The sequence below is a fragment of the Hypanus sabinus genome, chromosome 12, assembly GCF_030144855.1.
Source record: "Hypanus sabinus isolate sHypSab1 chromosome 12, sHypSab1.hap1, whole genome shotgun sequence".
NCBI classification, from domain to species: domain Eukaryota; kingdom Metazoa; phylum Chordata; class Chondrichthyes; order Myliobatiformes; family Dasyatidae; genus Hypanus; species Hypanus sabinus.
The window spans coordinates 40627121-40640408 of record NC_082717.1 but is presented as its reverse complement, the minus strand read 5'-3'; the positions used below and the strand labels follow the sequence as shown (position 1 = coordinate 40640408).

The 13288-nt window shown below is 43.7% G+C and overlaps 1 protein-coding gene across 11 annotated transcripts in view; it reads right to left on the bottom strand.

The window, feature by feature from the left end:
• LOC132402804 (TNF receptor-associated factor 5-like) overlaps positions 1–13288 on the bottom strand; it is a 40636-nt gene that overhangs the window by 13041 nt on the left and 14307 nt on the right. For all 11 annotated transcript variants that reach the window (XM_059985800.1, XM_059985809.1, XM_059985804.1 and 8 more), the window contains 3 exons: positions 11529–11586; positions 2452–2553; positions 1342–1503 (listed from right to left, as the gene is read on the bottom strand). In XM_059985800.1, the coding sequence (XP_059841783.1) occupies positions 1342–1503; positions 2452–2553; positions 11529–11586 (322 nt within the window). The remainder of the gene's footprint in view (positions 1–1341; positions 1504–2451; positions 2554–11528; positions 11587–13288) is intronic.

Below are 13288 nucleotides of genomic sequence, written 5' to 3'. Positions count from 1 at the left end.
GGATTCAGGTTAATTGGGTCTTTGGTTAAATCAGGGCAGCTGCTTATTTGGGCCAACACTTAAAGAACAAAAATTCATCAAGAAAATAACTGGGATTCTTTTTGTTTATATGGGACATAAAATTGCTTAAGTGGGGCAGCAGACTGTTGCCGAACAGTTTCTAACTAATGCCAGTCATCTGCACTTTTGTGGCCATTGGACACAACACTGTGCTTAGAGTGAACAGTTTTAGGTCACGACAAGTTGTTTTCAAAAATCAGAGATTATTGTCACGAATAGATGACGAGAAATAAGCAGCAACACAATTCAGAACTGTTATGCTCACTGCGGTTTCAAGTATTGAGATTTGGAGATGCCAGAAAATGAAACGATTTCACTACTTCAACAGTTTAGGAACAACAAATTATTTATAAGTATCAACAAACAAACATCTTGAGAGCTACAATGAAAATGAAGATTTGGAGGATGCAGTCATTGAAAGGATTGTACAAGGCAGTACATTTTCTACACTGATTTTGTTCATTTACAATTAAAAGAATGCAGAGCACAAGGCATCAATTCCTCCAACAATAACCATTAAGAGCTAATGTAGTTTTACAGTACTGTAGTTCTGTTAGTAGTGTTCTAATTTGTTCTGTTTTTTATTTAAATACATAATTTATTACTCAGTTTGTCTTTTTTATACTTAACTATTTCCATGAAACTTTGGTTAATTGGGGCCCCCACTTTATTAGGTCAAAATGTACTGGTCCCAACGTGGCCCAATTAACTAGAATCCACTGTATTTATCCTCAGGGAGAACTCCCCCAATACTTGCCATCTAAAAGAGGTTTTGTCTGTATAAACTACTTCCCTTACCTTTAAAACATTCCAACCTGCTTTACAATTATTTATAACTTTCCTTTGAAGTGGTTACTGTGGCTCTATGGGTAAATCCATCTGTAATTGAGGGATGTGCATTGATCAAAGTAGAGTACTTTGCCTTGGATCTTTCATGTCAACCCAAGAGGAAAATTTGCCTTGGTTGTAAAGTCCTTTGAAAAAGCGACTATACCTCTCCTTCAATGGAGCACGGTGGCTCAGTCACGGCTATTCCAGTCTTGGAGAAAGTCCTTCTGAACCTCCTGATTCAGAGTTAAATCACTGACTCAAGGCTCACACAGGGAGAATAGTCAGAGAAGTATTGGGGCAGGAAGAGGAAATGAATATCAAGCCAAATAAATGGAGAGATAAGCACATAGCTGCATACTTGATCTTTTATCACACAAAATTATGAAGTACCAATGTACCACTCCTCTCCCCCACAAAAGAAAAAGATTACTTTTTTGAATGGAACATTACCTTAATGTTTTTAAAAACTAAAGTCACTTTACAATATTGACAGGCTTCTTCCCTATATTCACACACTGTTTGCAAATGATCAACTAAATCTTTTCTTCGCAAGGTAGCATCGCAACCATTGACGCATGTTATCGTTTCAAACTGACATTTTTTAAGGTGATCCTAAAATGAGAAAATAGCTTGTAAGCATGTCATGGAATTTTGATCTGCTACATAATTCACATTAAATGAAATGAATTTATCATTGTAGAAAAGTTTTATCCTTTTTAATTTCACCATCAAATACTCCAAAGGCACAAAGACTCAGAAATATGTTATACATTCTTTCTTCTGCTTCAGTAGCATGCCTTAGCCTGACTTTAAACCATTAAATTTAAGATAGGTCTCCAGTTAGCAAACAGGGTTGATGGTATTCCAATTTTATACTGTGGGGCATCCAATCATAAGGGAACAAGTAGGTTTGCAATGGTGAATGTACCTGTGTAACAGAAGAGGAAACACAACATGTCCTCCTAATCCTTAATCAGTGTTGATGGTTTTACTTCACAGAATAAGCCAATTCCAACAGCTGTCAGCTGCCAGTATACTAAGTCTTGGGAAAGCCAGCTGATTGTCATTAAAATTAGTAAAACAATTAAAATCAAGGCAGGCCTCATTATGATATACAATTACAGACCCTCTTTCCATGATTGGCTGCCCACCATTCAGACTGCTTGATTAAAGTGGAAATGAGTGCCTTTGAAGAGAGTTTTATACCCACTCCAAAATGTTAAGCATTTTAATCATTGAAAGGACTGCAAACCACTTACATTTTCCACATTCAAAATTTAGCCTACAGCCTCTCATATTCCTTTTCCAGTAAACAATTTCAACTGTTTGAATGTAATAACATTTTCAAATTTTTAGCAGATCATGATATCATCTAGGAATACAGAAGTATAATCATCATATTTGTTAATGAATGCCTTCCATTTGAGAGGAGAGACATGAGTATGATACGTAGATTTTGAAGTGGTTTTGAAACAAATGGCAGAATCTTATTGCTGTCTCCAAACATGGATAATCTGCAGATAGTTGTGAAAATTATGAAAGTACTTCCACAGAACTTACCCCTAAACGTCCAAAAGATGCAGTTACACTGCAGTCTGGTGCATTTTTACAGTATACCATCAAATTCCACACTTCCCTCTTGCAGCAGTTATCTTTAAATATCTTTTAAAAAAATTATTAAATTTAGCTGGAAATATTCAAATTTACTTATAGAATTAATCAAAAGCAAATAGTCTATGTAATTCCATCTAAATATCAATTTCCTATTACAGGTCATTCTGAATAAAGCATTTCACTTGTTCTTAGCTAATCTTTTAATGCTGTATACTGTACAATGCTAAATATAAGTTACTAGCGTATATCTCCAAGATTCAAACAGCAAAACTTTTAAGAACCTTCACAAAGGACATGCTTTCCCTGTTCAAAAGTGATTTCATTTGAAAGCAGTTACTAACTCATAGATGGCCAAATTATGTAAGGTAAGGGGAGGGGGGGAAACATCTATTCCTCAGCACAAGTAGTTATTTTCATTTGCAGATGTAACTATAATAGAATTCAAAATAATTCACTTGATGTGATGCAATTGAAGATTATTGAGGGACAAATTGAGAATCTGTTAATGCTGGAGGATTTTCTCTGAGAACAGATGAGAAACATCAGAAGTTAATAAAGAACAGTGGCCTTATTCTAACTTATCATTAAGCAGTGCCATGTTCAATGCATTTGATAATCTGAGAATGCAATGTTGGATATATATTGCAAATATGGAGCATAAGGTATAGGAGCAGAATAAGGCCATTTGGCTCATTGAGTGTGGTCTGCAATTTCATCATGGCTAATCCATATTCCCTCTTAGATGTAACCTCCTGCCTTCTCCCCATATGCCTTTGTGCCCTGACTAATTAAGAATCTATCAAACTCTTGCCTTAAATATACCCAATGACTTTGCCTCCACGGCTGCCTAGGGCAATGAATTCCACAGATTCACCACTCTCTGGCTAAAGAAATTCCTCCTCACTTCTGTTCTAAAAGGATGCCCCATATTCTGTGGCTGTGTCCTCCAGTCTTAGACTCCCCCACCATAGGAAAAATCCTCTTCACATCCATTTTATTGAGGACTTCCAACATTTGACAAGATCCCCCCACCCCCATTCTTCTGAACCCCAGTGAGTATAGGCCCAGAGCCATCAAACACTCCTCATATAAGCCTTTCAAACCCGAAATCACTTTTGTGAACCTCATATGAACCCTCTCCAGTTTCAGCACATCCTTTCTTAGATAAAGGGCCCAGAACTGCTCACAATACTCCAGGTGAGGCCTTGCTTGTGCCTTATAAAGTCTCAGTATTACAGCCTTGCTTTTATACTCTAGTCTTCTCAAAATGAATGCTAACATCGCATTTGCCTTCCTCACTGTGGTGAACTATGTGCCTGTCTGGACACGCCCCCTGCTGACTGCTCCTGTGGCTCCTCCCACAGGCCCCTGTATAAAGGCGATCTGAGGCCTGATGCTTGGCCTCAGTCTCCAGGACATAGTATGATGGACACTCACTCCTGGTTCCTTCTTCCAGTCAATAAAAGCCGATATCTCGCCTTACGTCTCAGAGTGAGTTATTGATGGTGCATCAACTTTATTGACTGGAAGTTTTAAAACATGGAAACCGTTTTGCGTCCAGAAAGGTTGGATTTGGACCCTCAAGACCCTGACGCAGCTCTCGCTTTTGAACACTGGCTTGCATGCTTCCAATCGTACTTGGAGGAGGTTCGTGCAACTGAACCCACCGTTATGCACAGAATCCTACTCTCAAGGGTCACCCCCAAAGTTTACTCCATTATCCGGGACCTGCCGACCTACGATGGGGCACTGGACGCCCTCAAAAGACAGTACCTGCGGCCGGTGAACACTGTCTATGCAAGACGTCGTTTAGCTACCCGGCAACAGTGGCCTGGCGAATCGTGTGCTGAGTTTCTCCGAGCACTACAGACACTCGTCCGATCTTGTGACTGCAAGACACTCACGGCAGAACAGCATGCGGAGCTGCTGGTGCGAGACGCTTTTGTGACGGGACTGAGGTCAGTGTACATGCGCCAGCGGCTGCTGGAAAATGCCGACCTTACCTTAAGCTCGGCGATGGAGACGGCCAACGCTCTAGAAGCTGCTTTGCATAATGCTGACGCTGTCCAGTCGCGCGATTCCCCGCCGGTTCCGTGGACACCTCAGACCCCGCCACCGCCGGCTCCTGGAAGCGAATTCGCCAACGCCGCCGCCAGTCGCCATTCCACGAGCTTCCCATCTGCCCAGAGGACCGCCCCTACACCGCCTTCGAGGCGGGCGGCAGGCTCTATCACTTCCTGCGCGTCCCTTTCGGTGTCACGAATGGTGTCTCTGTCTTCCAGAGGGAAATGGACTGGATGGCGGACCAGTACCAACTGCAGGCCACATTTCCCTATCTGGATAACATCACCATCTGTGGTCACGACAGGCCAGATCACGACGCCAACCTCCAACGATTTCTCCAAGTAGCCGAAGCTCTGAACCTTACTTATAACAGGGACAAGTGTGTGTTTGGAACCACTCGCCTTGCTATACTTGGGTATGTCGTGGAAAACGGGGTTATTGGCCCTGATCCCGAACGTATGCGCCCCCTGTTAGAACTCCCTCTTCCCACCACTCTCAAGGCCCTCAGACGGTGCCTGGGTTTTTTTTCCTATTACGCCCAATGGGTCCCCCATTACGCAGACAAGGCACGCCCCCTGGTCAAGTCTACCTCGTTTCCCCTCTCTGCTGAGGCCCGCGCGGCCTTCAGCTGCATTAAAGAGGACATTGCCAAAGCTACGATGCATGCCGTGGACGAGACCGCTCCCTTCCAAGTGGAGTGTGATGCCTCCGATTTTGCTCTGGCTGCTACCCTCAATCAGGAAGGCAGACCAGTAGCATTCTTTTCTCGCACCCTCCAAGGCTCCGAAATTCGGCACTCCGCGGTGGAGAAAGAAGCCCAGGCCATAGTGGAGGCTGTTAGGCACTGGAGGCACTATCTTGCTGGCAAAAGGTTCACCTTGCTGACTGACCAGCGCTCGGTTGCGTTCCTGTTCAGCAACCAACAGCGGGGCAAAATCAAAAATGATAAGATTTTGCGGTGGAGAATAGAACTCTCCACCTACACCTATGATATCCTGTACCGGCCTGGCAGACTCAATGAGCTCCCTGATGCCCTATCCCGGGGAACATGTGCTAGCGCACAGCTCGACCAGCTGTACACCCTTCATGCACAACTTTGCCATCCGGGGGTCACCCGATTTTACCATTTTGTGAAAGCTCGGAACCTGCCGTACTCCCTGGAGGACATCAGGACGATGACCAGGGACTGCCAAATTTGCACTGAGTGCAAACCGCACTTCTACCGTCCTGACACGGCACAGCTTGTCAAGGCCACCCGCCCTTTTGAACGACTGAGTGTTGACTTTAAGGGCCCCCTTCCCTCCACTGACCGCAATGTCTATTTTCTCAGTGTTATCGACGAGTACTCACGGTTCCCCTTTGCCATCCCCTGCCCCGACACCACTGCCACGTCCGTCATAAAAGCCCTGCGCCAGCTCTTCACTCTGTTCGGGTATCCCTGCTATATCCACAGTGATAGAGGGTCCTCCTTTATGAGTGAGGAGCTGCGCCAGTACTTGCTAGCTAGGGGCATTGCTACCAGTCGGACCACGAGTTATAATCCCCGGGTTAATGGCCAGGTGGAGCGGGAGAATGCCACAGTGTGGAAGGCCACACTTTTAGCCCTTAAGTCAAAAGGGTTGCCGGTCTCTCGATGGCAGGAGGTCCTCCCTGAGGCACTGCACTCTATCCGCTCTCTGTTATGTACATCCACCAATGCCACCCCTCACGAACGCCTATTCTCTTTTCCCAGGAAGTCTGTCACTGGGACCACCCTACCAGTTTGGCTGACGTCCCCGGGGCCAGTGCTGCTCCGGAAACATGTGAGGAGCAATAAATACTCCCCGCTGGTAGAGAGGGTTCACCTTCTACATGCAAACCCCCAGTATGCTTACGTGGTCTTACCTGATGGGCGGGAGGACACGGTCTCCATCCGCGACCTGGCACCCGCAGGTGCAGCAGACCACTACCCAGAAGGCTCTCCGGTAACTATGAACCCTGCACCAGAGGTGACACCGTACTCACCAGGCCCTACACAGACTCCTCACGACACTTGTATACCGGGCGTTTCGTACGCATTTATACCAGGCGCCTTGCACATGCGTGAGGGATCACCGGCGCCTAGTGGGCAGAAACAAGCGCAACCTCCGTCCCCTGTACAATCACCAATGTTGCCGGCATCCATGCAATCACAGCCGGTGCTACGTAGATTGCAGTAACAGATTCGACCACCTGATAGACTTGACTTGTAAGAAACTTCGCCACATGGGGACTCTTTCAAATAAAGGGGGGGTGAATGTGGTGAACTATGTGCCTGTCTGGACATGCCCCCTGCTGACTGCTCCTGTGGCTCCTCCCACAGGCCCCTGTATAAAGGCGATCTGAGGCCTGACACTCGGCCTCAGTCTCCAGGACATAGTATGATGGACACTCACTCCTGGTTCCTTCTTCCAGTCAATAAAAGCCGATATCTCGCCTTACGTCTCAGTGTGAGTTATTGATGGTGCATCACTCACCACTAACACCACCCGCAAACTAACATTGGGGGAATCCAGCATGAGGACTCCCAAGTTCCTTTGCAAATCAGAGCTTTGAATTTTCTCTCCATTTAGAAAATATTCTACACTTTTATTTCTTCTACCAAAGCATATGACCATACACCTCCTGACATTGTATTCCATCTGCCACATTTTTGCCCATTCTCTTAATCTGTCCAAATCCTTCTATAGCCTCTCTGCTTCCTCAATAATACCTGCTCCTCCACCTACCTTCACATCGTCCACAAACGTGGCCAAAAAACAATTCAAACATCCAGATCACTGACGTATGACATAAAAAGCAGTCCCAACACAGACTCCTGTGGAACACCACTAGTCACTGGCAGCCAACCAGAAAAGGATCCCTTTATTCATATTCTTTCAGCTCATCAATTAAGATATGCCTTAAAGCCAAACTTATTAACAAACTTTTAGTTACCCATCTTCCTTCTTTGGTTTGACTTCTGCTATGTTTTGAGGAAAGAGCAGCAGAATAAAGGGTGTAAAGGTAGTAAGATAGAAGGGCTAAAGTGCGTGTACTTCAATGCAAGAAGCATCAGGAACAAAGGTGATGAACTGAGAGCTTGGATACATACATGGAATTATGATGTAGTGGCCATTACAGAGACTTGGCTGGCACCAGGGCAGGAATGGATTCTCAATATTCCTGGATTTCAGTGCTTTAAAAGGGATGGGGGGGGGGAGAAAAGGGGAGGAGGGGTGGCATTACTGGTCAGGGATACTAATACAGCTACAGAAAGGATGGGTAATGTAGCAGGATCCTCTTTTGAGTCAGTATGGGTGGAAGTCAGGAACAGGAAGGGAGCAGTTACTCTACTGGGGGTATTCTATAGGCCCCCTGGTAGCAGCAGAGATACTGAGGAGCAGATTGGGAGGCAGATTTTGGAAACTGCAAAAATAACAGGGTTGTTATCATGGGTGACTTTAACTTCCCTAATATTGATTGACACTTGATTAGTTCCAAGGGTTCAGATGGGGCAGAGTTTGTTAATTGTGTCCAGGATGGATTCCTGTCACAGTATGTTGACAAGCCGACTAGGGGGAATGCCATACTAGATCTAGTATTAGGTAACAAACCGGGTCAGGTCACAGATCTGTCAGTGGGTGAGCATCTGGGGGACAGTGATCACCGCTCCCTGGCCTTTAGCATTATCATGCAAAAGGATAGAATCAGAGAGGACAGGAAAATTTTTAATTGGGGAAGGGCAAATTATGAGGCTATAAGGCTAGATCTTGTGTGTGTGGATTGGGATGATGTTTTTGCAGGGAAGTGTACTATGGACATGTGGTCGATGTTTAGAGATCTCTTGCAGGTCGTTAGAGATAAATTTGTCCTGGTGAGGAAGATAAAGAATGGTAGGGTGAAGGAATCATGGGTGACAAGTGAAGTGGAAAATCTAGTCAGGTGGAAGAAGGGAGCATACATGAGGTTTAGGAAGCAAGGATCAGATGGGTCTTTTGAGCAATATAGGGTAGCAAGAAAAGAGCTCAAGAAGGGGCTGAGGAGAGCAAGAAGGGAGCATGAGAAGGTTTTGGCGAGTAGGGTAAAGGAAAACCTCAAGGCATTCTTTAATCATGTGAATGACGAAAGGATGACAGGAGTGAAGGTAGGACTGATTAGAGATAAAAGTGGCAAGATGTGCCTGGAGGTTGTGGAAGTGAGCGAGGTCCTCAAGACTTCTCTTCGGTATTCACCAATGAGAGGGACCTTGATGATGGTGAGGACAATACGAGTGAGGTTGATGTTCTGGAGCATATTGACATTAAGGGAGAGGAGGTGTTGGAGTTGTTAAAATACATTAGGACAGATAAGTTCCCGGGGCCTGATGGAATATTCCCCAGGCTGCTCCACAGGGCGAGGGAAGAGATTGCTGAGCCTCTGGCTAGGATCTTTATGTCCTTGTTGTCCACAGGAAAGGTACCGGAAGATTGGAGGGAGGCGAATGTTGTTCCCTTGTTCAAAAAAGGTAGTAGAGATAGTTCGGGTAATTACAGACCAGTGAGCCTTATGTCTGTGATGGGAAAGCTGTTGAAAAAGATTCTTAGAGATAGGATCTGTAGGCATTTAGAGAATCATGGTCTGATCAGGGACAGTCAGCATGGCTTTGTGAAGGGCAGTTCATGTCTAATAAGCCTGATAGAGTTCTTTAAGGAGGTGACCAGGCATATAGATAAGGGTAGAGCAGTGGATGTGATCTACATGGATTTTAGTAAGGTATCTGACAAGGTTCCACATGGTAGGCTTATTCAAAAAGTCAAAAGGCATGGGATCCAGGGAAGTTTGGCCAGGTGGATTCCGAATTGGCAGAAAGCAGAGGGTCATTGTGGAGTGAGTTTATTCGGAATGGAGGGTTGTGACTAGTGGTGTCCCACAAGGATCGGTTCTGGGACCTCTACTTTTCATGATTTTTATTAATGACCTGGATGTGGGGGTAGAAGGATGGGTTGGCAATTTTGCAGACGACACAAAGGTTGGTGGTGTTGTGGATAGTGTATAGAATTGTTGGAGATTGCAGAGAGACATTGATAGGATGCAGAAGTGGGCTGAGAAGTGGCAGATGGAGTTCAAACTGGAGAAGTGTGAGCTGGTACACTTTGGAAGGATAAACCCCAAGGCAGTGTACAAAGTAAATGGCAGGATACTTGGGAGTGTGGAGGAGCAGAGGGATCTGGGGGTACATGTCCACAGATCCCTGAAAGTTGCCTCACAGGTAGATAGGGTAGTTAAGAAAGCTTATGAGGTGTTAGCTTTCATAAGTCGAGGGATAGAGTTTAAGAGTCGCAAGGTAATGATGCAGCTCTATAAAACTCTGGTTAGGCCACACTTGGAGTACCGTGTCCAGTTCTGGTTGCCTCACTATAGGAAGGATGTGGAAGCATTGGAAAGGGTACAGAGGAGTTTTACCAGGATGCTGCCTGGTTTAGAGAGTATGTATTATGATCAGAGATTAAAGGAGCTAGGGCTTTACTCTTTGCAGAGAAGGAGACATGATAGAGGTATACAAGATATTAAGTGGAATAGGTAGAGTGGACAGCTAGCGCCTCTTCCCCAGGGCACCACTGCTCAATACAAGAGCACATGGCTTTAAGGTAAGGGGTGGGAAGTTCAATGGGGATATCAGAGGAAAGTTTTTCACTCAGAGAGTGGTTGGTGCATGGAATGCACTACCTGAGTCAGTGGTGGAGGCAGATTCACTAGTGAAATTTAAGAGACTACTAGACAGGCATATGGAGGAATCTAAGGTGGAGGTGGGGTTATATTTGAGGCAGGGTTTAAGGGTCATCACAACATTGTGGGCCTCAGGGCCTGTACTGTGCTGTACTATTCTATGTTCTATGTTCCTTCTGCCTTTGGGATGCTCTTTAGTCTATTTTTCTATTCATTGGAAGATATATTGCAGTTGCATATAATATGGACAGTATAACATGTGAGCAGTATAATATGGGCAAGTTACACACATACTATCTTATCTCTTGAAAACACTAACTGATTACAGATGTGACATTTCCCCAACTGAATCCATACCCATATTTAGGAATCATGTCTCACAAATATTGAAAGGGTGTGGAAGGGATGCACCAGAATGTTGCCTGGATTGGAAACCACATCTTATGTAGAAAGGTTGAATGAGCTTGGGCTTTTCCTTTTGGAGCAAAGGAGGATGAGGAGTGACTTGATAGAGGTGTGCATGATTATAAGAGGCACAGAGTGGGGAGCCAGTGCCATTTTCTCCCCAGGAACACAATGGCTAATACCAGAAGATATCCTTTTAAGGTAAGCGGAGAAAAGATTAGGGGAGACATCCTAAGTGGGAATACACTGCCAGGGATGAGGCAGTTACATTAAGGGTATTTAATAAGCTTAACCACACGGATGAAAGAAAAATTGAGGGGTGTGGGCTATGTAGGAGGGAGGGTTTAATTTGATCATGGGGTTGGTTCATATCGTTCAGCACAACATCTTGAGCTGAAGGTTCCTTATTGTGTTGCTGTACTCCTTAATGTTTCACATTCCCTCCTACCCTTTACAACAGTAACTACTTCCAGTCAATACAACAGAGTTCAGGGACCCATTACCACTAACCCAAAGTGTGACCTTCCGTTCCTAGGCATGGTATATTAGTGTGAGGACACAAAGAGCAGCCAACATCTGCAAAATTATTTCACTGAACTAGCATTTTTCTAAATGACACATACATTTCTCAAAACTGAGTGAACTTATTCTTTCAACAAACAAGAAATGTTTTATTCAATTTTGCAGTACTTCATTGTGAGGAACAAATCTTGAAAATGTACAGCTTTGAATGTGGATTCTTTCAAGAGTATTATTTTTAAGATTATCACCTTATTTCCCCAATCAGAAGAATTTCATGGCTCTGATTAACTTTGTTTTCCCATAAAATGTTTATAACTTTATCTTACCAAATTTGGATGAATCTCTTCATGACCAATAGGACAAAAGCCAATAGGTTTTGACTCTCTAGGAAGCATTTTAAAAACAAAAGAAATAATTAGGTAATAAAATACACAAAATCAATTGTCCACAAGATCAAAAACTTTCCTTGTATAACTTCATGCTATGCATGGTTTTACTGTTTATACCTCCACAAAATGATCTCATATAATCAATTCTATGATTTTAAACCACCATAATTAATTAATAGTATAGAACAGGCGTTCCCAACCTTCTTTATGCTATGGACCAATACCATTAATCAAGGGGTCCATTGACTCCAGATTGAGAACCCCTGGTATAGAATTATGCACCATACTGTCCCACCATTGAGCAGATCTACGTGAAATGTTGTCACAGGAAAGCAAAATCCATCGTGGGAACCCCCCCCCCCCCACCCAGAAAATGCTCTCTTCTCGCTGCTGCCATCGGAAAGGTGGTACAGGAGCCTCAGGACTTATACCAGAAGGTTCAGTAACAGTTATTACCTCTTAAACATCAGCATTTGAACCAGTGGAGATAAGTTCACTTGCACCATCACTGAACTTCCCCTAAAACCTATAGACTCACTTTCAAGGACTCTTCATCTCATGTTCTCAATGGTTGCTGCTTGCTTGTTTGTTTGTTTGTTTGTTTATTCATTCATTGGACAGTTTGTTTTCTTTTGCATATTGGTTGAAGAGCCCAAGCCAGTGCGGTCTTTCATTGATCCTACCATGGTTATTATTCTATTATGGATTTATTCCCGCAAGAAAATGAATCTCCGGGTTTTATATGGTGGTGCATATGTACTTTGATAATAAATTTATTTTGAATTAATATTCAGTAATCCTATAACATTTAAAACAAAAACAGAATAGTTGGATGTATTCAACTATTTCGGCTACAACTTGTCATCACCGAATGAGCCATACTTCACCAAGAAAAGGGGAAAAACAAATGTCTCTGTTCCTGTATGTGATGAAAGAGTAAAGGCATTTACTCTTAAATTCTGGAATTAAATACACCAAAATTATATAGTACCTAAGAGCAAAGAGCAGATTTCTAATAGAGTAAGTTTTAAAAAATGTATTTACAGGATAAGGCACAGCTGAGCATTTTTGTCCAGTTTTACTTTGAATGGTAATTATAGTCAAAGAGTCATACACCACAAAATCAGGCACTTCAGCTCACTGAAACCATGGCCATGTTTTTGCCTGTCTTAACACCGTATTCTTCTCTACCTTGCTCTACAAGTGCCTGCCTTATTGCCTCTTAGACATAACTGCATTTGATTCCACCTCCACCTCTGACTGCATACTGTACTCCTCCAGGTGAAAATAATGCTCAGTGTTACAGTGTTATTGAGTGGGGGGGGGGGGGGGATTTGAGGACTTAAGAGACAGCAATGTAATTCCAAGCCAAATGCGATGTGGCATAAAGCAGGCTACAGTCAGCCTGTGCCTATATACTTCTTGATTATGACATTCTTGGGCAGGGTAAGTGAACTCAGTGTAGTGTTTGCGAGTAGCATTTCATAAATGTCACAGATTGCAGCCACCGTAGTTCGAAAGTGGGGAGAGAAAGGTTTTGGTCTGGATAGGGTGCAAATGAAATGGTCCTGAACTTTGTCCTGAACTTTCTGCATTATTGCCAGAGTTAAACTCACCCAGGCAAATGAAACAAAACAGCTATAAAAACTGAAAATATTGTAAACACACAGCTTGCTCTATTGATTATTTCCAGCAGT